This window comes from Mauremys mutica, chromosome 3 (assembly GCF_020497125.1).
Source record: "Mauremys mutica isolate MM-2020 ecotype Southern chromosome 3, ASM2049712v1, whole genome shotgun sequence".
Lineage (NCBI taxonomy): Eukaryota > Metazoa > Chordata > Testudines > Geoemydidae > Mauremys > Mauremys mutica.
The window spans coordinates 159,713,729-159,740,595 of record NC_059074.1 but is presented as its reverse complement, the minus strand read 5'-3'; the positions used below and the strand labels follow the sequence as shown (position 1 = coordinate 159,740,595).

The following is a 26,867-nucleotide window of genomic DNA, read 5'->3' as shown; positions in this document are numbered from 1 at the left end:
CTGCGCCGGCCACACCCTCGGCCCCAAGGGGCGGGGACGCGCCGGGCGCCGTTGCTCGCGGAGCGGAGCAGCCCCGCCCTGGCCCTCGGCTCCAGGAAGACGGCGCAGGCCCTTCCGCCTCGGTGCGTGTCGTGGGACAGGAGGTCACGGGGTCAGCAGGCAGCGCAGCTGGTCCTGGCCGGGCCTCAAGTTTGGTGGCTGGTGGCGGGTAGCAGCGTCCTGCTCCTGGCTGGGGGCTGCCCGCGCTCCGCGAGTGGTGCTGCTCCAGGGCGGGGACTGCCCAGGGCCAGGTGAGCGGCCGGTGCCTCCCCGCAGCGCTCGCCGGGGCTGGCCTGCGCCTTTAGGCACTAACGAGCCGCCCCAGCTCCCGGTGCCGCTCAGAGCCAGGGTTGCGTCGGGGTGGTGTGCGGGGAAGCGTCCTGGGTATGTGAGTAGGGGGCTGTTCGTTGCTATTAGAGGGCGGGTCTCCTTGCAGTAGGAAAACCAGTCTCCTCGCTGTCAGCTTCTCCCTTTCCTCCTCCTCTGTTTCCTCGGCTACAGGGGAATGTATTTAATAACCCTCGCTTCACACACTCCCCTTTCCTCACTAGGGGTCTGTTTGCAGGCTGTGTTGAGTCTCCTCTCTTGAGACAGGTGTGTTTTTCCTGCCTGTATTTCGGAGACCCACTAGGCTTTCCCAGATCTATGTATATTTTAGTAGTTAAAGGTTTCAAGCAGACGGCCCCATAGGCCGATACAGTTGCTCCCCCAAGATGTCATGAGGAGCAAACTTAAGTCTTCCCTTAAGTGGGCCCTGAAGGGTGGACTGACTTGGAGAACCAGTCGAGCCGTGTTTTATGCGCTTCCTATCTGTAGTGCTAGAGAGGGAACGGTTCAGACTAGCTGGTCTGGGTGAAGGTGTTGCACTTGTTAAGTCTTGCTTGGAGCCAGAGCAATTGTAATGATAATAGGAGGCCATCTGTGTGGAAAAGGAGGAGGAGGAGCATTCCAGGCACATACACCTGGTGGGAGTACTAACCGAGTATCAATATCACCTACACGGGGACTAAAACTCGGAACATTGTGCCTGGATAGATGTTAAGGATGTGGGTGGATGCGGGATTTCTGATTTTGATGGGGTTTATGTTAATAACAAGTAACCTGTTTGAAGAGAGCATCAGAGGGCTAGCTGTGTTAGTCTGGATCTGTAAAAGCAGCAAAGAAGCCTGTGGCACCTTATAGACTAACAGATGTTTTGCAGCATGAGCTTTCGTGGGTGAATACCCACTTCTTCGGATGCAAGTAGTGGATATTTCCAGGGGCAGGTATATATATGCAAGCAAGAAGCAAGCTAGAGATAACGAGGTTAGTTCAATCAGGGAGGATGAGGCCCTGTTCTAGCAGTAGAGGTGTGAAAACCAAGGGAGGAGAAACTGGTTCTGTAATTGGCAAGCCATTCACAGTCTTTTTAATCCTGAGCTGATGGTGTCAAATTTGCAGATGAACCGAAGATCAGCAGTTTCTCTTTGAAGTCTGGTCCTGAAGTTTTTTTGCTGTAGGATGGCCACCTTAAGATCTGCTATTGTGTGGCCAGGGAGGTTGTAGTGTTCTCCTACAGGTTTTTGTATATTGCCATTCCTAATATCTGATTTGTGTCCATTTATCCTTTCCCTAGAGACTGTCCAGTTTGGCCGATGTACATAGCAGAGGGGCATTGCTGGCATATGATGGCATATATTACATTGGTGGACGTGCAGGTGAATGAACCAGTGATGGTGTGGCTGATCTGGTTAGGTCCTGTGATGGTGTGGGCAGAGTTGGCATCGAGGTTTGTTGCATGGATTGGTTCCTGAGCTAGAGTTACTATGGTGCGGTGTGCAGTTACTGGTGAGAATATGCTTCAGGTTGTCTGTGGGCGAGGACTGGCCTGCCACCCAAGGCCTGTGAAAGTGTGGGATCATTGTCCAGGATGGGTTGTAGATCCCTGATGATGCGTTGGAGGGGTTTTAGCTGGGGACTGTATGTGATGGCCAGTGGAGTCCTGTTGGTTTCTTTCTTGGGTTTGTCTTGCAGTAGGAGGCTTCTGGGTACATGTCTGGCTCTGTTGATCTGTTTCCTTATTTCCTCGTGCGGGTACTGTAGTTTTGAGAATGCTTGGTGGAGATTTTGTAGGTGTCGGTCTCTGTCTGAGGGGTTAGAGCAGATGTGGTTGTACCTCAGTGCTTGGCTGTAGACAATGGATCTTGTGGTGTGCCCGGGATGGAAGCTGGAGGCATGAAGGTAGGCATAGCGGTCGGTAGGTTTTCGGTATAGGGTGGTGTTAATGTGACCATCACTTATTTGCACTGTGGTGTCTAGAAAGTGGACCTCCCGTGTAGATTGGTCCAGGCTGAGGTTGATGGTGGGGTGGAAGCTGTTGAAATCTTGGTGGAATTTTTCCAGAGTCTCCTTCCCATGGGTCCAGATGATGAAGATGTCATCAATGTAGCATAGGTAGAGAAGGGGCGTGAGTGGACGGGAGCTGAGGAAGCGTTGTTTCAGGTCGGCCATAAAAATATTGGCATATTGTGGGGCCATGCGGGTGCCCATAGCGGTGCCACTGATCTGGAGATATATATTGTCATCAAATTTGAAATAGTTGTGTGTGAGGATAAAGGCACAGAGCTCAGCAACCAGTTGTGCTGTGGCATCATCAGGGATACTGTTCCTGACAGCTTGTATTCCATCTGTGTGTGGGATGTTAGTGTAGAGAGCCTCTACATCCATGGTGGCTAGGATGGTGTTTTCTGGAAGGTCACCAATGCATTGTAGTTTCCTCAGGAAATCATTGGTGTCACGGAGATAGCTGGGAGTGCTGGTGGCATACGGTCTGAGTAGAGAGTCCACATATCCAGACAGTCCTTCAGTGAGAGTGCCAATGCCCGAGATGATGGGGCGTCCAGGATTTCCGGGTTTGTGGATCTTGGGTAGTAGATAGAATAACCCTGGTCGGGGCTCTAAGGGTATGTTGATTTGTTCCGGTGTTAGTGTAGGGAGTGTCCTGAGTAGATGATGCAGTTTCTTAGTGTATTCCTCAGTGGGATCTGAGGGAAGTGGCCTGTAGAATTTGGTATTGGAGAGTTGTCTGGCGGCCTCCTTTTGGTAGTCAGACCTGTTCATGATGACTACAGCACCTCCTTTATCAGCCTCTTTGATTATAATGTCAGGATGGTTTCTGAGGCTGTGGATGGCATTGCGTTCTGCACAACTTAGGTTATGAGGCAAGCAATGTTGTTTTTCCACAATTTCTGCCTGTGCACATCGGCGGAAGCATTCAATGTATAGGTCCAGACTGTCATTTCGACCCTCAGGAGGAGTCCATGTTGAGTTCTTCTTCTTCTGCTGTTGGTGGGAGGGTAACTGTGTATCAGTGCGCGGTTCAGTGTTGTCCTGAAAGTATTCTTTGAGGACACCATCACTGGTTCATTCACCTGCATGTCCACCAATGTAATATACGCCATCATATGCCAGCAATGCCCCTCTGCTATGTACATCGGCCAAACTGGACAGTCTCTAAGGAAAAGGATAAATGGACACAAATCAGATATTAGGAATGGCAATATACAAAAACCTGTAGGAGAACACTTCAACCTCCCTGGCCACACAATAGCAGATCTTAAGGTGGCCATCCTACAGCAAAAAAACTTCAGGACCAGACTTCAAAGAAAAACTGCTGAGCTTCAGTTCATCTGCAAATTTGACACCATCAGCTCAGGATTAAACAAAGACTGTGAATGTCTTGCCAACTACAGAACCAGTTTCTCCTCCCTTGGTTTTCACACCTCTACTGCTAGAACAGGGCCTCATCCTCCCTGATTGAACTAACCTCGTTATCTCTAGCTTGCTTCTTGCTTGCATATATATACCTGCCCCTGGAAATTTCCACTACTTGCATCCGAAGAAGTGGGTATTCACCCACGAAAGCTCATGCTGCAAAACGTCTGTTAGTCTATAAGGTGCCACAGGATTCTTTGCTGCTCTTGAAGAGAGCAGCAGCTTTAGGAAACAATTAGATCTGCTCTCTTTTCATTCGGACTGGCTGCGCAATAGCCGTAATGGGAGGCTCAAGTCAGGACTTTAACTTGTCATCAAATCAGTCTCCTAACAGCATCCTCTGGGGCTCGAGTGGAGGGACCAGTTTGTAACCTCTACATCACCTGCAGCATAGAGCTGGCTCCATATGCCTCTCGCTGCGGGTGGAATAGCGGGGGAAAGACACGACTTGCCCTGTCAAAGGTGCTGCGATTTTGTGAGTGTGAGAGGGGCGGGCAGAGTGTGATACACGCAGCCTCGGGAAGGGTGAGTCTGGCTGGATATTTCAGCCGGACACTCGCCACCTCTCTGTGGATCTGCTCATTCAGAGATCTAGAGCCTGAGTGGGGGAGGGGCAACAGCGGCCTCCACGCCACCACTTTCCTTGGGGTGCGGGAGAAGCAGGTCTGCACGCTTAGTGGTCAGAGATTTGGGGGAACCAGTTCTCTAGGACGCCGGCCCGATCGATGCACCCGGTCATCCGCAGCCAGCAGGCGCTCAATGAGATCGGCTGTCCTCTACCTGTGCCTGCGTGTCAGCGGCCATTTTGCGCACGGACTGGCGCGAGCTCCGTACTGCGCCGGCGCAGGCGATGCGGGCGGAAGTAGGGCTGCTGGCGAGGGGCTCTGGGAACAGTGAGGGCGGAAGCGGTCGGGCTGTGAGCTGAGGCTGCTCCGCCAGCGGGCAGAGGGCCGGTTTCCGCGTCAGAAGCAGGCTCGTCCGCGGAGGTAAACAGCAGCCCCCGCCCACAGTGTAAGAGAGCGAGGTGGCGGCTGGGTCGTGCGGGCCTGTCCGCTAGCGAGCGAGCCTGGCCGGCCGGGCGGGGCTCCGTTGCTGTGAGCTTGGCCTGGCGGTCGCGCTGGGTTTCTTGGCCTTGGAGGGCGCTGTGGAGTGCGGCCCTCCTGCCTTGGCTCGCTGGGTGGGCTAAATCCTGCCTCCCAAGCTGGGGGACAGGGTCGGGGGCGCGATGGGAGGGGGGGGGGGTCTCCGCGGTCTAGACAAAGCTGCACCCCACTGTTGTAGCTGTGGCAGGCGGGCCCGCAGCCCCTCGCGTTCCCCAAGCAGCTGGTGTTGCGCCTCCTGCTCGTGCTCAAACTTTCCCAGTAGCTCTCCACGTTCGTGTGTATGTTCTATGCAATACAGGCACTAAACGTGATAGTGATGCTACCAGGTGCAGGACAGACTCACCCAGCTTTTGACTTGGCAGATTTACGAGAGCTTTAAAATTGTCCAGGTTACTAGTCCCAGTTCTTTAAATATTCTGGGTCCCTGCGTAGCAGAGTAATCTACTACAGGAATTATTGTACAGGGATTGTACATACTTGCAAAAATACATAGTTATTCGTATTTGCTCTGAGCACTTTATTTGGCCAACTGCTTCCTTGTAATGCCAAAACAAGAGATTGCTTTATCCAAAGTTGTTAAAGTGACAGTTTGACAACCCCGGTGGTCAAGTGTCTGAACAATGTGCTGGCATTTTGAGGACAGGGTTCAGAACAGGAAAGAAAGCTCTCTAGATATAGGCTGATACCTCCCTCTAGTTCATCTAATTTTGAAGCCTCTAAAATCTTCCGTCTTGCAAATGTTACTAGGTGCATTATGGCTTGGGGAAAAATACAATGAGGCATTTGCTGTCCATAGAAAGATTCTCCTCTCTTCCACACGCCAGGAAAAAGTTGACTAATTATCTAGGCCAACAATCTGTTCTTTTGCCTCTCTCCACCTCTACTCCAGAAAGATCTGGAAAAATAAAATAGCCACACACAATGGCCCTAAGCGGTAATTGACTTTAGAACTGTCTGGAAGAAACAAATCCTGATGTCAAGGGGCTCTGCTGCATATTCTGTACTATTAGACCCCGGAGAGTTCGCTCTAAGGACTGTTAGTATGATTATTATTATTTGTATTACTGAATTGCTTAGGAGCCCTAGTCATGGACCAGGAGCCACTGTGCTAGGCACTGTACACATAGAAAAATGAAAAGAAGGTCTCCCGTGTAGTCAGGATCCTCTCTATAAAAGAGCTTTTTTAATCAGTGATGCACCCTACCCAGAAGTCAGGACACTCTTCAGAAGAATCTTTCTGCTGATGCAGTCTTCCAGTCTCCAAATGTAGGTTCAAGTAGTAGGCATTGGAATAATCAAGTATGGATATTAAAAAGGCATGGATAATTGTGCCACAGGCCACATCAGACAAACTATTGCCTTACCAGGTATAGGTGAAAAAAGGCACTTCTAACTACTGGTGTCTCCTAAAAGAATGTTGCTGTATGGAAACACCAATCAGATTGCAAACTGCCTTGATTGTGGTTGAGCATCCAGCCCTCTGTTAAAGGGAAAGTCATTGTGAAGAGTGGAAGACTTCTTGGTGCTGAGGAAGCATGGGAGGAAAGGCAAGTAAAACTTTATGGCCTACCACCTTAAACAGTTTCTCGGACTATAGTAAGGGCTTGCTGTTGTGGGCCTTCCTGTGCAATCTCCCATTTCTTCAGTGTGAGCTAAGCCTGTAAAGGAGCTGTAGAATAGTGCCCTACAGTGGTGAGTTCAGAGTTTCAAAAAGTGTGTAAATACATATCAATATATCTGTAACAGGTCTAGGATTTCCAACAAGTCTCTCCTCCCCCCACCCCCTTAAAATTACTTATAGAGCTTTGCAAATTCATTTCATAAAAGAAAAAGTGGTGCATCAAATGCACTAGAGAAAGAGGAGCACCCCAGTTACCCTCATGTAACTATTTTCCTCCAATCTTTAGGTTTCCAATAAATAGAATCGCAAACAGTACTTGAGAGAAATGACCCACTGGTTTCATCGCAACCCTTTAAAGGCTACAGCTCCCGTCACATTCAATTTCTATGGGGTAGCCAGCAGTCCTGCTGCAACAAAGATTTGCAAGTAAGTGTGTTTCAGACTAACACTAACTTCTTTTTCAGTGTTCAGGGTGTACCATGGACATCTTTTTAGTATTGTTTGAAGAGACCAGAGATTTGTAGGCTGCGAGACAATAAAGCACTGATAGCATTCTCAGCGTCCAGTTCTAGAGAATGATTAATCTAATCTTACAAATCTGATGCTACTTAGAAAAACCTATTGTAACAAAACAGAGGCTAAAAGGACTAGACGTTCTGTCACTTTTTTGCTCTGTGTGTGTATCCTATTGCGTAAGGATTAGTGTAAGTGATGTACATAAATTAATAAACCAAAAGTGTTCTATTGTAGAGATAAGAGTGGACTTAAATGCTTTTTCAGAGCAAGCTTATAAATACAGAAACATGATTACACTACGTGAATAGATGGAATTGTAAAATCCAAATGCTGATATTGCCCCTGCCATGTTAACTTCTCTGGAAAGGATGAACAGCAGTTCCTATGCATTCTAGTATACAAACACATGGCTTCATGTACAAAAGCATGAGAATCAATTACACACTGTGTGCATATATCTTTGATTAAGAGACTTTGAGTCAGGGCTCCTGGGTTTTATCCTTCTGTCACACTCTTGCTGTGTGGCCTTGGGCAAATTACTTACCACCTTTGCCTCTGTTTATGGATCTGAAATGAGTACAGCACTGTTCTATTTCATGTGTATTGTGAGGCTTAATTCATGTCAGTGATGTAATTTGAGATCATTGCATAAACACAGTTATAAAAAGGTACTATTGGAACTCGCTATTACAGATTTTCTTCTAATTATAATGTACTCTAGTGCACTACTGATACAGTGATCTACCTCTGAAGTTTTGGGTGGATAACAAATATTTGTTAGTTGGGTTAAAGTTTGGGTTAAAAAGCAGTTAAAATTGTTCATTTACTGACATTGATAACTACTACATATATGTCCAAAATGAGTCATACTTTAAACTGAAAATACCAATGCTGAAGTGAATGTTGGTTCCTATAAGAGATTAAAATACTTATTAAATCTGATCCCTCCCTGAGAAGTGTTTGATATGTCTTTTTTCCAGTGGCTATCTCAGATATTAAATTGATACTGCACCTAGCTAGAAGGATAAGAAATAGTGTGGAGGTGTATTAAAAGGATCACCTTTTTGGATAATTTTTTTTTTTAACATAGTGACTTAAGATCATCTAGGGTACGACTCTTGGAGCTGTTTACTGATTTGAGTTGTAATCCAGAAATGATGAAGAACGCAACTGATTTGTACTTTTCACTCTTGCAAGGTAAGAACTTTGCAAGCTGCAAATAAAAGATTTTGTATAATAATCTTAGGTTTAATGAAACTCATAATCATTTGTTATACCAATTTATGTAGGGGCACTATCTGGTCACCAGGAAATACGGTGTCTCCTGTTCCTGTCACCCATTATAGCCTTAGAAGCCTCAGTCAGCATCCTGGCAGTACTAGGAGCATGGACAGTCCTTTGCTCTCTGCCTTTTAACCAAGTGTTCCAGGTTAGGTATCTCAGCCATCTTCTGCTTTCTGGGGAGGAGAGAAGTTGATTTTCCTTGTCTCTGAGAATAGACTGCATTACTCCTAAAAACAGGTCTATGACTTCTCTCAGAATGGAGAGGATACCAAATCAAAAGTGTAAAATAGTCTCAGATCTAACATTAGGTAATAGTTTAGCTAAATAAAGCAGTCTTGCAACTACAGTTATCCAGGTGCTGATATGGCTTTCATCACTTTGATATCTGAGTTTTCAGTAGATATTCACTTACATTTTATGGCTCAGATGTCTGTCATGCTTCCTCAGGATCTTTCTCGTCCCTCAGCATGCCAAGATCTCAGTAACCCACTCTGAGTCAGCATTTCCCCTGTGTGTCCAAATTGCTCTACAGGCCAGTCAAGTAACATCCTTGAATTCTGTGCAATGGGCAGAGCTGAGCTTAAATTAAACACGTTAGTTATGGATTTCTAGGCTATATTGGCCTACGGACAATTACCCTTTTTTTTTTTTTGCAGCTGTCTTCATTTGAAATCTGCCCCCATTCCAGCTCTACTGTACCTTATAAGTTTATTCCATATTATATGAACTTCTGCTTCCTTGTCCACCTCCATTCAGTTCTTCCCTACATTGATTTGAAACAGTTTTGAAATTACATACATAATAGCTTGCCTTTTCCACAAACAATGATTTGCTGTCCGTCGTGATGTGTCATTAGTATGCTTATAGCCTTCTGTGTCCCAGCCTGACGTGTGAATCTTTCAAATCAAGTTAACTTTGACTTAAGTGACAATTGCTTATTCTCTCTATCAGCCTTAAACCCCCCCATATGTTTAATCACTCATTTTAAAAATATATAATAATCTGTAGTAAATATTCCTGTGTCACACAAGGGTCTTGAGACTGCAGACAAATCAGGTTCCCCAGATAGAGGAGAGGGTACTGTCTGAGCTGCTGCAGAGGAGATGGAGGAGGAGGATGCCTTCAATAAAGAGGAATCCATACCCAGTCACTGGGGCTTGTAGTCACAGTTAGTTTGAGTTCCCTTGGTTTATTCCACTCAAGTTAGCGTACCCTGAGTGAGTGTGAAAACAACACTCAAGCTACCTAGAGTGATTGGATTAGCATCTGAGGTGTTGCTTCCCCACTACATTACTAATGTATTCACCCACGAAAGCTCATGCTCCCAAACGTCTGTTAGTCTATAAGGTGCCACAAGACTCTTTGCTGCTTTTACATTACTAATGTGAACAACTGTTGGCGGTACTGAAGCTTCAGCCACTCCCCTGACAGACCAACACTAACTCAAACCTAAGAGATTTGTGTGTGTGGACAGGAATCAGGTTAGGGGCAAAATTCAAATTATAAATTGAGCTAACACTGCAGTGAAGACGAGGCCTAAAACCTTTTCTGTGTCAAATTTTTCAAATATTTCCTACCAGTATTAAGAACCCTACTGTAGATGATGACTCCTTCAAGCACCATGTTGATTAGACCTCTCCTGAGTATAGTTAGATGACAAGGTGTTTAAACTACCAACAGTCCATTTACACCAGGAGCTGGAGCTGAATCACGCTTAGCAACAGTGAAATCTTCAGCAGAGGCTCACAGGGCTGAGGCAATAGCTTGTCTGAGCAGGGAGTGTCTGTTAAGACCAGTTGGTCTTTTCTGTTTTAAATCTTGTTCTCTGAACATTCTGAAGAATAAAAGCTTTAAGGAGTAACATGAATGGCCTGAGAGCCTCTTTTTGCTGTTCCACCTGCCTACATCTCTACTTGCACCTTTATATTGCTGCCTTCTAATGTTTAAATTGCCTGTTGGCGTGGCTTTTTTTTATTTGGACAGGCTTTATAGTCTCACTGGATAACTCTTCCCAAGACTGCAAGTTGCGATATATTCAGAATTTTAAGTGGACAGACACATTACAAGGACAAGTTCCAAGGTATATGTTCTATGGAGTCTGCAATGTCTGTGGCCAGGTTCTTTAGATTATAGTATAGATCTGCCACTACAGTAAATGTTGCACAATGCTGATCAATAAGTAGTTTCCATAGTAATAACCATGCGCAATTCATAGTATAAAATAAGAATTAGAATGTATATAATTACAGTGGTTTCTGGCGCTGGAAATCTGAAACTAAGTCTTACCTTTATACTTTCTGGTGATATCCTCCCTCCCCTATTGTGTCTCACCTGAAATGTAGACAAACTGTTCTGGTCAGGGTCTTTCTCTCTCCCTGTCTTCTGAAGCATATAGCACTCTTTTGAGTGCTGTAGATAAGCTGTAAACAGAGACTTTAATAGGAAGATTTTTTTTCTGTGTTTTCCTATTGCCACATCCTTAAACCAAGCTGAATAAGTTACCCTTTAAGTGGGATGAATTTATCATAAGAGCATTTTAACATCTATGCAACTTTCTATTATTACATTCTATTCTCTTATTTGTAGTTAGTAACTGCACTTCAAAATAGCTGCCAAGTTAACAGGTCTGAGACTACATCTTTTTGTTTATTTAAACTAGTTATCCCAGACCTAGGTTTTCCACAAAACAAGCATTTTAAAAATAAATGAAAGAGAAATGTTAACCTCGCTGAAAGCTCAATAAAGTATGTCACCCTGTTAACATGAAAATTCTACTAAACTCTCTTCCCAACCCCAAATATGTGCCTTTCACATGGATTTTTTCTGAACACCCTGTGGGATTTGTTCACCTGACTTCTTTTTGATAAGCCAAAGATTAAATCATTGTTAGAAAATCCAAGAAACAGAAAAGCAATAAATTGGAAGTTTATGACATTTTAAATGAAAACCAAACCTACTTTATGCAGGTAGCTGCAATTTGTTATGTTGCAGAAGTACAAATTAGAGAACATGTCTAAACAAATTGAAAAGCATGAAATTGCTTGTTTTGCTTTATTTTTTTATATATTTGTCTATTTTTAGTGCCCAGCAGGATGCTGTGTTCGAATTGGTTTCCATGGGATTTAACGTGGCTCTCTGGTACACAAAATATGCATCGAGACTGGCTGGGAAAGAAGAGTAAGTGTTTTTTCCTCCTTTAGCTACTCTATTGCAATAATGTCCCAACAAAAAGGAAATCCTCAGTTAAAGCACACTTCATTCACATGCTTTAACATTCAGATGCACTCTGGCTCCTTGCCTCCCCAAGAAACTTCCTTGCACTTGAAACATGTAACCAACCACAATGCACACACCAAATTTCTCTACATCACACTCAGATGCACAATTTAAACTTCAGCCATACCTAGATGTAACATATTTTTATAAACCTGTTCTCCACTGAAATCTAGAATATTTTATTTCTGCATGGAAAAGTGTCACATTGGAATGAAGGCTAGTTTCCCCCATGCTCACATAGCCTCCAACACCTCAATGAACAGAAGTAACTGCAGAACTTGAGAATTTATTGGCTTTTCTTTTCAGAGGTAAAATAAGTTATAGCAAACAAAGGAAATAACTTTTTGCAACTCAAGATTGAAAAGTAGCCTGGCTGAGACATTCTCTAAATGAATGTGTGTCGGAAGTTTCCAGTCACTGTGGCTCTTCACTTGGAGAAGCCTGAAAAACGTTAATGTGAAGGGAAATCTTAGTGTTTTCTATGCAAACTATTAAATATTGGACTGAAAATTATAGAAAATTCTGTTCTCCTACAATGAGCATGTTTAATGACTGGATTTAGTTTTGAAATTTAAGTGTGAAATAGAGGGATTGTAATCCTGGTTTAAGTACAGATATAAACACAGCCACTACAGTGTCCTTATAAGTAGCATTGTGCTGAGGAAAAAGTACAGCCAAGCAATGCTGATAAAGGTCAGGAAATAAAACTAAGAATAGTGAACAAGTAGAACTACTCTACAAGAGTAATGTATGGACAATATCCCAGGTCTCTGGGCTTTTAGATATAAAGCAATTAACCAATATATGAGTAGTCAATTTTGTAACATTATGAGCTGGTAAATAACTAAGCTGTTTAATATTAACTTGAATGCAGAATTACATATTTCATTAACAACCTTTCAGTATAACAGAAGATGAAGCAAAAGATGTTCACAGAAGCTTGAAGATAGCAGCTGGGATTTTTAAACATTTGAAGGTAGAAAACATATCTTTATTCCTGTTTCTTAAGTTGTAAGTTTCTCTGTACAGAGACTTTGTCGTCTACTTGTTCTGTACAACACTCAGTGAATTGTCAGTGCATTACAAAATACTTTTTTAAGAGACTTTTTTGGTTCATATGCAGAGGATTTATGCAGTGATAGTGGAGCTTTTGAATGCTGCGGAAAATAATGTACCATCAATGAGTCACGCTACTAGTCAGTTGCTCTGGCTGGCCGTTAATCAAGGTAGAAAGGCAATGGCAATAGTGTATTATAGGGACATGGCCAGTCATCACCTTGACTCCTTCACTTGTAATTTATACCCATTTAGTAATAGAAAATGTATCTGGAAAAAACCCTGACATTTAGTAGTGGTGTCTTAGATTTGAACTAACCTTGAAACTGACTGTCTCTCTACCACTTAGGACAGCCATATCCCCAAACTGATTACACCTGTAGAAAAGGGGAGGGATTTAGAAGCTCGACTTATAGACTCCTACATCATCCAGTGCCAAGCTGAAGCTCAAGAAGGTAAAAAAATAATGGGGGTATTTATCTGTGGATTTCTTTTGTGGTTCATAATGTCTCCTGGATAGTGACAGCCAGCGTTCTCCCAAAGTACTGTGGTTTGGGGTTGATTGCGTAGCCAGAATCAAACTCTTCACTTTTGTTAAACAAATGGCTATAAAACCTTACAAATATTTGTTGATCAATTTTAGAGCATTTCTCTAGGAGATTCCCGTTTCCACCCTTCTCGGGCACCCTTGCTTAATACAACATGAAAATGTCTAATAAACTAAAGGTCCAAATATTTTGAAATAAAAAAAATTGAAAACTAATCTCACTGCAGCGTACCATTGCCCATTTTGTCAAGTTTTCTTTTGTACTCATTTCGAGCTATTCTATTTAGACAGTAGTTATGCCTTAATTTTGTCTATAAAGCTTGCGTCAATTGTCAGAGCACACCATTATTTCTATGCTAATAGAACTCAAGTATTCAAACTGCTAAATCCCTAAGTAGGTTTGATGTGACTGTCTGCAATTACATTTTATTAATGGTTTTAGTGACAATTGCCCGAGCTATTGAGCTGAAACACAATCCTGGTCTGATAGCTGCTCTAGCCTATGAAACAGCCAATTTCTACCAAAAAGCTGGTAAGTTAAATTACAATGTCATTTGAGTCCTTAGTGATTTAGTTTGTATGTCTTGCAGAAAACCAAACAAACAAACCACTAACATTGCAATCAAGAGCAGTAACCCTGCTGCAATTTCTTTGTGGACAGCGTTAACAACATGTCTGTGCTTCCAGTTGGTAATTTGAAATCATGTTCTAACGGACAGTTATCAAGTGTCAATTCTTAATATAACAGATATATAGTGGGTGGGTCTAGAGGCTGTGTCCTCCTAGCTCTGTGGGTGATTTTGTTCTGGTTCTGTTCTTCAGCTAGCTAGGATAATAAGTTAGTAGACAGGGGGGAGGGGGTGGATGGAGTTTAAACGATTGTCTTGAGTTGTTCAACAGTAGCTCCTCAGGGCAGGACTGGCTATTTCCTAGGAAAAACTAGTTTCTGATAGGGCACTGGTAAATAGTGGTTTAAATTGGGAAAAATAAAATTCTTATTAGAATATACTAATGAAAATTACTGAAAAATATTTAAAAGTTTTATAATAGTTTTGCAGTAATATGGTCTGTTTAATTTTAATTAAAGGAAATAGAGAAAAGCTTCAACCTAAAGCTGTATTCTTTTGCCTTGGCTACCTCAAACAGAAACTGAAACTTTTGAATCTGGGAATTCCTAGTCTTTGTTTAGCAATGAAATTACATGTTTGTTTAGCAAACAAAAGGGAATGCTCAGGTTTTTTGTTTTTTTTTTTAAATTGGGGGTTTTAAATTGTTTTTTAACTTGATGCTTTCATGCAGCTTAAGTCTCTTTGCAGCTGCAGGTATAAGTGGTGCACTTCATTGAGGTTATAGCTATTTCATACTTATGATCTATAGATACACTTAACTAGACCAGAGTGCTGCTTTGAATGTTGTTTTTTTAATGATTTAGAAAAAAAAATTGTTTATGTAATTCTAGATCAAATGTTATCCAGTTTGGATCCAGCATACACTATTAAATGGAGAAAGTACTTACAGTTGAAGGCATGTTTCTATATGGCTTATGTGAGTACTCTGTAACCAATCTGTGAACACTTTAAAAGGGTTTCTAAAGGTTATCTAGGAGTTAGATGGGGAATGGGAATCAATTATCATTTGTCCTTGTCACCACATAACAAAATGAGATATTGCAGTCCCTGTAGTACTTAAAAATATGCTGTTCTAGAATAAGATGCAATTTGCATCCTGTAGAATTTAGTGTAGTTACTTACCTCCACAAGTGGGGCAGGTCAGTTTGAGCATTTAATACTTGTGCTGTATTCTTTGCACTGATTCCCAGTCTACTTCCAGGTGTAATTCAGAGTTGATCACATCTCTGAATTTATGGATGAGATAGGACCTGATAATATCAGTTGCCACACCCAAGCCTTCTTGTAGGATGCATGTTCTGCTAGAGCCTGGTTGATCTGGCATAACATTCTCCGTCAAGGATCAGCAGCTCTGTAATTAGTTGCTGCTTGTGGTCAGACCATATTTTGGTTTTAAAAAAAAAAATACTTTGACTTTCTCTTAGTTTGGGTCTGTAGCCAGAGGCTGTTTATCTCATGAATGGGTGAGAAAATTAAGGCTGGGCTGGGTTTGATTTGTGCTATTTGTTAAGACCATCTGTGTGTAATTCTTGTAATATGGACAATGATGGAATAAGGTAATGCTGTCGGATTTGGTTTCACAGTACAGCAGGGAATATATGTTGCATCTTGAGAATATTTATTTATATTGGGCCTAATCTAAATGGAGTGGGCTTTTACAAATGAAAGGGAGCATTTGAAACTGCACTCCAGTAGGAACACTATTTGAGCATAAGAGCCCAAAATAGTCTTATGGAAGGGAGAAAATGGGAGTGTGGTGAAGTCCCACGTAGACCTTGCCATAACAATTCAGAAAAGCTGGAATGTTTTGTTGCCTTTCTGAATTGAGTGAAGTTTTTTCATATATTTAAAAACCCTAAACACTCATGGTACCTGATTCTCACCGTGAAAACAACTGGGTTTCTTCCTGCTGAAGGGACTTGTGCTTAGGCACCAGTAAGTGCTGCTTTGTGTTACTTCCCTGGACCCCCCTGCTGATTGACTGTGCAACTGACAGCAGCCTCAGAGAAATGTACAGCTGAACACAAGCCAAAATGGCAAGATCTGCATGATCCCCATCCAGTGAGGAGGAAATATAGCAAAACTGATGTGTTGACAGGAAATGTGTGATTGATGCCTGCACCTATATCATTCTCTCTCACCAGTCATACTGCTACCATGGTCAAACTCTGCTGGCCAGCGATAAATGTGGAGAAGCAATCAGATCTCTGCAGGAATCAGAAAAATGTAAGTATGGTTGCCACATTATCAAATCCCTCATGGAACATCTGCTGTTGTACTATTTAGAGAATATTAAAAAATGTTTAGTTTTCATACTTCAGAGTAGCTCACAAAATATCCAAATATTTGTGTTAAAGCCAAATAAACACATTATCAAGGTTGTATTCAAGTAGGCAATCAATGCATACTAGCTCTCTAAAATCACTGAAGACCTTTAGAGTCCTTAGTGTGTCCAGAGTCCACAAATGTGTGATACAAAGAAAATATGCAACAAGGAGACCGATGTCCACTTAATCTACTACTATTCCCCTATTTTGAGAGGAGGATATAAACCCTGTGGTAAGTCACGTTCCTGATGGATTGGCTGCACATCATATGAAAGCAGAGCTAGGCACGTTCTTACTAAACCTGTAGGCGTTACAAGTGCAGGGCTGCTAGATGTTGCTTAGTGAGGCTGAAGACAGTTTGTTTTCCACATTCTAAAACTTTTCCATTTCCAACTGCTGTGGTCCGGTGATAGCATGAATGGGTCTACTTAATATTACATGAGTTACTTGCATGGATAATGTAGAGATATGAATACCCATATTGGAAGATACAGTACTTGGATACTAGTGAGTTCAAGAGCAGTTTAAATGTATTTCTTTGCACTTATTTTATCCTACTTTTAATTTTGTCTTCTGTGAACCTGTGGCTCTCTTCTTGTTGATATTGTACACTTATATTAGAATTTCTGACTCAAAACTCTGGGTGTAGAAAACTTACTTTCTTTAGTTCAGTCTTACCTAATATTACAGGTTCTGCACCCTCATTTTGGCCTGGGCAGACTGAGTGTGCAAGGTGGTATTGAATGTCTTAATAAGATGCAGTTAAAGACGAGTTCCTGTGAGAGGGAGTTCTGTCAGTTTGGGGAAGGGGAGAGATCTGCAGGAAGTCTCCGTCAGGGGATCCAGAGAGGAAAGAGATCTTTAGAGGACCAGGATCACAGAAGACTATGGAATGAACTGTCCATGCTAGCCAGGTAAAAAGGCCTGGATGGAGCAACCTGCATTGGGGGGCAGAAGCCTTAAGAGGGAAGAGACTTGAGGAAATACCAGGCAGCAGGACCTGGGTTTGAAACAAACTATGAGCCCATTAAAGGTCTGAAGAACTTTGGTGTTGGGAAGACTTGTTTTAAGTTGACATTTGTGCTCTGATCTTTTAATAAACCTGACCCCAAAAAGGGATGTTGTGTGACTTGCATGACAGTCTGGGTGCAGGTATTGGAAAGCCCAAGAAAGGGAAACAGAGGCAGCATCCAACTCCTTGTTGCATCTGGTAATGCAATATTCCATTTTCTTATAATGTACTTAATCCCATTAGCCTAAAAATACCAAATAAATTGAAGCTTCTGGCAGGCTGTAAAAAAGTGTGTCTTAAAGATGACACCATCAGGAGCTCTTTAATTACCTGAAAATCATAAGGGAATCCCACAAAAAGTGGAAGCATGGATTAATTGCTAAGGAAGAGTAACAAAAGAATAGCACAAGCATGTAGGGGGAAAAAATCAGAAAGGCAAAAGAACAAAATGAGTTACACCTAGCAAGGAACATAAAAGGCATTAAGAGGTTCTTTAAATATATTAGGAGCAAGAGAAAGATGAAGGAAAGTACAGTAACTCCTCACTTAAAGTTGTAGTTATGTTCCTGAAAAATGCGACTTTAAGTGAAATCATGTTAAGCGAATTCATTTTCCCCATAAGAATTAATGTAAATAGTGGGGGTTAGGGTCCAGGGAATTTTTTTTCACTAGAAAAAAGGCGTTATATACATTTTAAACAATTTTAAATAAGCAATTTAATACTACGCTGGGGGGGGGGAAGTAGTGTGCCCGTGCTGTGTGTTTACAAACATACTGTACATACAGTACAGTACTATAGTTAGGAGGTGCCCCTGCCTTACCCTACACAGGCACAGTCCACTGTTACTCGAGATGAGGCAGGCAAAGAGGCTGAAGGTGCTGTAGGCTAGGAGAAGTACGTTACGCAGCAGCGGCAGCTTCTACTTTGCAAGCACCGGGGCGGGGACTCAACCCTCAGCCAGCCCACTCCCCCCTTCCCCCAAGCCCCCATCTTTGACCTGCCTCTTCTCCCCCTCCACCTCCTCCTTTACTTCCCACACTGTGTCCTCGCTCCTCTCCCCTCCCTCCTAAACACTGCAAGCCACCTGATTGGCTCTGGCAGGAGGTAGGGAAGGGAGGAGGAGCCTGCACTTAGAGTCCTCGCTCCCCCCCCCCCCTCCTGCCCAGGGCAATCAGCTGGCTTGCGGCATTTAGAAGGGAGGTGAGGGAGGAGCAAGGACACAGCGTGGGAAATAAAGGGGGAGGAGGTGGGGGGGAGAAGAGGCAAGTCAAGGATAGGGGTTTGGGGGAAGGGGGGAATAGGCAGGCTGAGGGTTGAGCCCCCCAACCCGCCCCTGGTGCTTGCAGAGTAGGGGAAGCTGCTGCTGCTCCTGCCCCCGAAATGCTGCAAGCCAGCTGATTGCTGCTTGGGGGGGGAGGCGAAGGCACTGATCCGCGGGGTCTGCCGGTGAGCGGGGGGCGTGTAGGGAGGCTGTCAGCTTTAGAGAAAGCAGGCAGCCAAACAACGTAAGAGTGGAGCGTTGCACAACTTTAAATGAGCATGTTCCCTAATTGATCAACAACGTAACAGCGTTAACCGGGACAACTTAAAGTGAGGAGTTTTACTGTATAGGCCCTCTACTTGGTGGGGAAAAAGAGCTAATAAGTGATGACATTATGAAGGCTGAGGTGTTTAATGCCTATTTTGCTTTAGAGTAGCAGCTGTGTTAGTCTGTATTTGCTAAAAGAACAGGAGTACTTGTGGCACCTTAGAGACTAACAAATTTATTTGGGTATAAGCTTTCGTGGGCTACAGCCATTAGAATTCAAAATGACCTTGACAAAGTAGAGAATTGGTCTGAAATCAACAAGATGAAATTTAACTAAGACAGTTGCAAAGTTGCATCCGAAGAAGTGAGCTGTAGCCCACGAAAGCTTGTGCTCAAATAAATTTGTTAGTCTCTAAGGTGCCACAAATACTCCTGTTTTGTTTTGCTTTAGTCTTCCATAAAAAGGTTAATGGTGACCGGATCCTCACACAGTTAATATTAAGAACAAGGGGGAGGGAACACAAAGCAAAATAGGGGAAGAACAAGGTAAAGAAATATTTAGATAAGTTAGATCAGTGGCTCTCAACCTATTTACCATTGTGGGCTGCTTCCAATACTACTTATATGGCCCTGGGGATGTCATGTGGACTGCAGCTGTGTGCTGATTGGGCTGCAAGCAGCCCATGGGCCACAGGTTGAGAACCACTGAGTTAGATGTATTCAAGTTGTCAGGGCCTGATAAAATTCATTTTAGGGTCATTAAAGAACTAGCTGAAGCAATCTCAGAATGGAGGATAGTTGAGGTCCCAGAGGACTGGAGAAGGGCGCACGTAATACCTATCTTTAAAAGGGAACAAAGAGGATCCAGGGAATTATAGACCAGTTAGTGTAACTTGGATATCTGGAAAGATACTGGAACAAATTATTAAACAATCAGTTTGTAAGCACCTGAAGGATAATAGGATTATAAGAAATATCCAGCATAGATTTGTAAAGAACAAATAATTTCAAACCAACCTAATTTTCTTCTTTGGCAGGGTTACTGGCCTAGCGGATGGGGGAAGCAGTAGATGTGATATATCTTGATTTTTAGTAAGGCTTCTGACACAGTCCCACATGACAATCTCATAAGGAAAGTAGGGAAATGTGGTCTAGATGACATTACTACGAGGAGGGCGCACAGCTGGCTTAAAGACCATACTCAAAAGTGTAGTTATCAGTGGTTTGCTGTCAGGCAGGGGGGAGGGGGACTAGAGGGGTCCTGCAGGGATGAGGCCTGCAGTTAGTACTATTTAATATTTTCATTAATGACTTGGACAATAGAGAGAAGAATCCGCATATAAAATTTGAAGATGACATCAAACTGGGAGGAGGAGTTAAAATTTTGGAGGACAAGATTAGAATTCAAAATGACCTTGACAAAGTAGAGAATTGGTCTGAAATCAAAAAGATGAAATTTAACTAAGACAATTGCAAAGTACTTCACTTAGGAAGGAAATGCAGAGTTACACTGCGGGAAGTAACTGGTACTGTTGAAAAGGATCGTTTAGGAGGGGTGGCATAGTGGATCACAAATTGAATACGAGTCCATAGTGTGGTGCAGCTATGAAAAAGACTAATATCATTCTTGGGTGAATTAACGGGAGTGTCTTTTGCAAGACGCAGGAGGTAATTATCCTTCTCTACTCAGCACTGGTGCAGCCTCAGCTGGAGTACTGTATCCAGTTCTGGGCACCACACTTAAGGAAAGATGGGAACAAATTGCAGAGACTCTAGAGGAAAGCAACAAAAAATGCTAAAAGGTTTAGGAAGGGTTGAACTGGTTTTGTCTTCAGAAAGGAAGACTGAGGGCGGGGGGGGACCTGATAATGGTCTTCAAATATGTTGACCATTATAAAGAGGACTGTGAGCAATTGTTCTCCATGTCCACAGAAACTAGGACAAGAACTGTAATGGGCTTAATTTGTATCAAGAGAGACTTAGAATTTTTCCCTAAAATCTAACCTAACTATAAGGGTAGTTCAGCTCTGAAATAGCTTCCAGGGAAGGTTGTGGTATCCCCATCACTGGACGTTTTTAAGAACAGGTTGGACAAGTACCTGTCAGGGATGGTCTAGGTTTACTAAGTCCTTCCACGGCGTAGGGGGCTGGATTTGATGACTTCCCAAGGTCCCTTCCAGTCCTACATTTCTATGATTCTATGAACTTAAATATTTGTCTCAAGGGACTAATGGTAATATTATAAAAATTTGAGTTAATACTCAGTCATATGAATGAAGGCATTATCTAAGCTCCCATGACTGGAAAGAGCAATTATTTCACTTTGGAGTAGCTTTAATAAAGTAAGTCTTGCATTTCTAGAGAGCACTTTCTTCCCCTCTGACAGGCTAAGCAGACAAGAGTCATAGAAAAGCATCCTTCCTGGAATTTTCCCTTCGTCCCTCAGGGCACGACTGTACATTTCAGGCTGCTTTAATGTGCTTGGCTTATTCTCATACCAGACACCCTCAGTGGTGTTCCCCTTAGGCCATGGCTACACTTGCAAATTTGCAGCGCTGCAGCAGGGTGTGAAAACACACCCTCTCCAGCGCTGCAAATTGCGGCGCTGCAAAGCGCTAGTGTGGTCAAAGCCCCAGCGCTGGGAGCGCGGCTCCCAGCGCTGTACATTATTCCCCACAGGGAGGTGGAGTACGGACAGCGCTGGGAGAGCTCTCTCCCAGCGCTGGCGCTTTGACTACACTTAGTGCTTCAAAGCGCTGCCGCAGCAGCGCTGCCACGGTAGCGCTTTGAAGTGCAAGTGTAGCCATAGCCTTTGTGTCCCTGAATTCTTTCAGGACTGTGTTCAGTGGCTATGTAGTTCCAGTTCTTGTTTTACAGTCCCACTTCTACTTGTCTCTGCAAATAAGAATCCTTCTCTGTCCTCCCCACCCAAAAAGTTGTCTACTTTTTTACTGACTATACCAATGTTTTGGCCATGGTTGGAGGAGTCACCCTGAAACCAGCTGCGTCTGCTTTATCTAATCAGAATCCTGCAGGGATTACTGTGTCTGTTACAATTAAAGTAAGATAAGTGCAGTTTTATGCCAATTGTAACTTTTTCACATTGCTTTCTTGTGAAGTTTTTGTCAAGGCTGAAGCATTTTGCAAAGAATATGGTGAAACCAAAGGGCCTGGGACTACTGCCAAACCCTCTGGCCACCTCTTCTTTAGGAAACTAGGAAGTCTGGTTAAGAATACCCTAGAAAAATGCCAGAGAGAAAATGGTTTCATGTAAGTATATATTCCCTACTTGGTACACTACTCTACACAGATTTTTTTTTTTTTTTTAAATCCTTCATTTATTACTACTTTTAAGGTTAGATTGTAAACTTTACAAAGAACAATTTTTCCCTTTATAAAGAATTTGCTTCAGTGTGTTAAAGAAACTGGAAGTGTCTACTTTCTTCATGTGTCTGTAATATAAGTAAACTTTTTGAATCTTGTCTTTGCTTGTGACTTTCTTAAACTTAGCCATTGTTTTTGTAGGACCCACATAAAAACCTATATTTGTACTTCCTTTGCTGGCTTTTCTAAAGTTAATCAGTAATATTGCCTGAGCTCTGTGGCCTTGTTAATTGCCAAGTGTCCCAAGTAACTATGGTAAATAGGTCATTCAGTTAACTGATTTAAAAACTTACTCTTGAAGGGACATCAGCTTTGAATCTAGTGAGTTCAGAATAGTTACAAGAACTACACCAGCCCCTGAATCCCCTTGCCAATCATAGAACCAGAAGTGCTGTCAAATAACACAGTAAACTAAAAATAGAGGGGGTTTTTTTGTGCTTATCTTCAGTTACATGGATTGTATTTCTGACTTGTAACAGTAGTATATAAAGAGATTCATAGAAGTCTGATGGCATGTCCCTTTAAAAAAACAACAAAACCCAAAACCCAAAGTCAGATGCTCAGGGCCTGTTCCCTGAGATGTTGTTCATGCCATACTGATGACAGAGAAATAGTCACAGAACTCTGCTCAAGCATAAACACAATATGTGTTGAGCATAAGGTAAGTGGCAGTTTCTATTGCGTGGTGTGACTTTGCAAAAGATGTATATAAACAAATACCGTGTTTCAGGTTTTGTGATCTAGCAGGGCTCTCTGGGGGTTGCAGTGTTGCCAGCATCAGTGCATGCTGATATGCCAAGCATCTGACTTCAGGGAGATTGAGGAAAATTGTTGCATCTGCCTCTTCCCTTTTCTCCTAAAGCGTTGCTAACCCTAATCTGGATTTTTATTTTAAATATATGTAAATTGAAACAACAGCATTTACTCTGCTTCTGCCAAAACAAAGGGGAGAAAACCAATCTGTTATCAGATGGAAATGACTAAGGTAGCCAATGGGGAGGAGGAAGCACAAATAGGAAATTGTCTGTTCTTGTAAAGCATCACGGAAACCTGCTGCACTGAACACCTTTTCATAATACCAGCATTAAGTCCCTTAAATAAAATGGGACTACGTCAGCAGTAATAGTGTGGTGCCTTTGGGAGTGGCCAGATTACTCCCAAAAGTGAAGAAAAATAAACTAAGTGCAAATCTTTGTTTACTGTGTTTTTAAAATATTAAATTCTGTCTTAGTTACTTTCAGAAAGTGCCACCCGAGGCTCCTCAGCTGGAGCTGAAGGCAAACTATGGTCTGGTAGAACCCATCATTTTTGAATTTCCTGCCTTGCATGCACACTGGACCCCTGAAACACTTGCTGCATTTGATCTCACCAAGAGGCCAAAGGATGACAGTGTAAGAATATTTCACTTAATGTTTTTCCTCCTCTCCCTCCCATCGGTTTTATCCCATGTGTAGTAGAGAATTGGCGCTCTGCTTTTCCACCAGTGCCTTCTGCCATATCCTGCTCAATAGAGCAAACACAGAGGAAAGATGGTCTTGAGGTGTAGGCTCTATGCAGGGGAATTGGGAAACCTGGGTTCTATTCCTGGTTCTACTATGTGACTAGGCAAATCACTGAACCTCTCTGTGCCATACCGTCCCCATCTGTAAATCTGGAGTAATGCTGGGACACCTGAGGAGTGTTGAGGTTAAATTCAGTGAAGTTGGTGAGATACTGAGGTGCTTTAGGAGCTAATGCCATGAGACAGTCTAATGTAATTAAATACAAATTGTATATGTGGGCACAGAATGTTAATGCATCTGCTTTTAGTAGCTTGAGGTATTGCTAAAGAACATCATAGGACAGGATGATACTGACTATCTAACATACCCTTCCACCAGTCCTTACTATTTTATCTTTTTATAACTCATTTGAACCTCGCCATACTCCTGTGAGGTAGATGGTAGAATTCCCACTTCAAAAAAGGCACACCGTGAGTCAGTCATAGGTCAACAATCCAAGCTCCCAGCCACCTTCTCTCCTCATTGAACAACTTCTGTTAGTCCAGAGCCTAGAAGCTACATTGTTTCCTAGTTGTCTTTGGCTCATATAATGACATCGACCTTCTTTGTAAAGGACTTTGATGTCTCTGAATGAACAGTGCTATATAGGAGTTAGGTGGTGGTAGTATTAGTCTGCCTGTCTGCATTTCTTAAGATAGAATTTAAGGGTCATGTTGTTAAGGCAATGGCCTTCAAACTCACTGCAGCTGTACTTCTAAAGTAGGTGCAGTAAATTGGATGAACTTAGTTTAGTCCATTCTCTGCTGTCCATTTCAAGCCACCATGAAATACAGCAGATTTAACATTTTTGTGTTAGAGAAGCCAGAAAGCCCTGAGCTGGGAGAATGGAGAAGACTAGCGGACAAGTATATCTCAACTCTGCATGACCTCGCTGCTGAAACCTATAATATGAACATTGTGTGGAACACATGATTCTTTTAATTCATCTCTTTCAAACTCTTTTCTTGTCTGCAGGCTAAGCCAAAACCAGAGGAAGAAGTGAAACCTCTGAAAGAACCAGATATAAAGCCTCAAAAAGACAGTGGATGCCAGATCTCTTAAACACCATAAGTGCTTTGAATTCCTTCTACAAGTTGTATTTAATGAACTCTGGGGCTTTCATTTAAGATCCCCTTTTCTAATTCTTCTTAATCCTAAAGATTAATTTACTGATTTATGTTTAGTAGAAGTCTCTTCATTGAGAATGTGGCTGGATTTATAAATGAAATTATTTATAGCCAGGCTTTTTGTTGTTGGGACCTCAATGAGCTCAAATGTCCACATGCTTATAGAAAGTGTTTTAAGTTTAGGTGGTGGTTCTCAGGTTAGCTTCTGTACCGAGAATAGCATACTGAAGTTAGTATTTCCCACCATAGGAAAGGGTGGTAAAGTTAAAGATATGGTTTCTTTCCATGAGATTTAATTCTTTACATACTACTTATAGTGTCAAGCGCCCAGAACAAAAAAAGATACAAATGGAAATTTGCCAGAAGCAATCTTTTAGTCATGTTCATCACAAAGGCTTAAAACCCTGTCTCGTTCCCATTCTGTTTCTGATAAATGAGAAAAGTAATTCTCAGCTGGGCTTTATCCATGTGGAAACTTCTATAGTGAAGTGACTTCACTATACTTCCTCAGAAGCGGAATTTCTCCATAATCAGAATGCAGTTTATACTCCGTTGAAACAACTGGACACTCCATTCTACTTCACTTTAAATCGGGTTTCCCTATACCCAAGTTCATAGTAACCTGCTTCCTCTGTAGCTTGTTTATTTTATCCAACTGCTTACTTTGAAGGCTTTTAATCTCAAATTGGGAGTCTGGTGGTGGCATGGGAGTATGAGGCAGCAAGTACCGTATTGTCCCGAGTATAGGCCGCACTTTCCCCCCCTAATTTAAGTCTTTAAATTAGGGGTGCGGCCTATAATCAGGAACTTAAAAAAAAAAACAATAAAAATACTTAAAATCCCAGCCGCGGCCGGGAATCAGAGCGCTCTGGGCTGCCCGCCGCGGCGGGGAGCCCAGAGCCCTTTCAATCCCAGCCGCGGCGGGGACTCAGAGGGCTCTGGGCTGCCCGCCGCGGCGGGGAGCCCAGAGCCTTTTAAATCCCAGCCGCGGCGGGGACTCAGAGGGCTCTGGGCTGCCCGCCGCGGCGGGGAGCCCAGAGCCTTTTAAATCCCAGCCGCGGCGGGGACTCAGAGGGCTCTGGGCTGCCCGCCGCGGCGGGGAGCCCAGAGCCCTTTAAATCCCAGCCGCGGCCGGGACTCAGAGGGCTCTGGGCTGCCCGCCGCGGCGGGGAGCCCAGAGCCCATCAAATCCCAGCTGCGGCCGCGACTCAGAGCGCTCGGGGTTGCCCGACGCGGCGGGGAGCCCAGAGCCTTTTAAATCCCAGCCGCGGCGGGGACTCCGAGGGCTCTGGGCTCCCCGCCGCGGCGGGCAGCCTAGAGCCCTCTGAGTCCCGGCCGCGGCTGGGATTTAAAGGGCTCTGGGCTCCCCGCTGCAGCGGGCAGCCTAGAGCCCTCTGAGTCCCGGCCACGGCTGGGATTTAAAGGGCTCTGGGCTCCCCGCCGCGGCAGACAGCCCAGAGCCCTCTGAGTCCCAGCCGCGGCTGAGATTTTCTTTAAGTTAAAAAAAGTTAAAAATTTAATTTTTTTAAAATAGCACCAAACTTTAAGGGTGCGGCTTATAATCAGGAGCGGCCTATACTCGGAACAATACGGTAAGTGGAAAAGATCTTAAAATGAATATATCATGGTGTCAGACTTCAGACTTTTTCAGAATTTAATACTGTGCAGGGTCCAGAATGAGTGAATTGTGGGTATTTAAAATTCAGTGGCCTCATAGAACTCAGATGAATGCATTTAGCTGTAATTAATGTGCTGTATTTTCAGCTGAGTAATACCTGCTCTGTCAATGGCTTCATAGAACTAAGATAATGAGTATTGCTGGTGTTTCAGCACAAAAGAGATCCAGCTCTAGATCTCCTTTACCTCAAACATAAATGGCATCTTCTCCCAGCTTTCTTAATTGTCAGCTGAAAACAGCACCTTGGTAAAGAGCAGCTGTGGAAAAAATGACCCCAGGCAAGACTGAGGCTGATTGGAAGAGGGAAGTGCTCTGAAGAACTTGTTGTTTCTATATCTTTCCTCACTATTGAGGACTTATACTCTCAGGCTTTGGCTACACTTGCATTTCAAAGCGCTGCCGCGGCAGCGCTTTGAAGCGCTAAGTGTAATCAAAGCGCCAGCGC

General features: G+C 43.3%; 1 protein-coding gene across 3 annotated transcripts; it reads left to right on the top strand.

Annotated features, from left to right (window-relative positions):
• Positions 1 to 22: 22 nt before the first annotated feature.
• On the top strand, positions 23 to 25,465 carry BROX (BRO1 domain and CAAX motif containing). 3 transcript variants are annotated; one of them, XM_045010805.1, is made up of 13 exons: positions 23 to 290; positions 6,803 to 6,942; positions 8,123 to 8,229; positions 10,300 to 10,396; positions 11,398 to 11,493; positions 12,496 to 12,568; positions 12,998 to 13,103; positions 13,638 to 13,727; positions 14,655 to 14,740; positions 15,969 to 16,050; positions 21,812 to 21,962; positions 23,308 to 23,467; positions 24,593 to 25,465. In XM_045010805.1, the coding sequence occupies exons 2-13, from the start codon at positions 6,842 to 6,844 to the stop codon at positions 24,677 to 24,679; spliced, it is 1,236 nt and encodes a 411-aa protein (XP_044866740.1). In that variant the 5' UTR covers positions 23 to 290; positions 6,803 to 6,841; the 3' UTR covers positions 24,680 to 25,465. The 3 variants fall into 3 exon arrangements, with proteins under 3 accessions (XP_044866740.1, XP_044866742.1, XP_044866741.1); XM_045010807.1 differs by having other exon boundaries at positions 41 to 122; XM_045010806.1 differs by lacking the exon at positions 23 to 290 and adding an exon at positions 4,679 to 4,778.
• Positions 25,466 to 26,867: the final 1,402 nt, after the last annotated feature.

Excerpts from the sequence above, each read along its gene's own strand:
- BROX (XM_045010805.1), top strand. The coding sequence starts at position 6,842 with ATGACCCACTGGTTTCATCGCAACCCTTTAAAGGCTACAGCTCCCGTC. Across the intron at positions 10,397-11,397 it reads TTACAAGGACAAGTTCCAAG|TGCCCAGCAGGATGCTGTGT; the intron begins GTATATGTTCTA and ends GTCTATTTTTAG. Across the intron at positions 13,104-13,637 it reads CCAAGCTGAAGCTCAAGAAG|TGACAATTGCCCGAGCTATT; the intron begins GTAAAAAAATAA and ends TAATGGTTTTAG.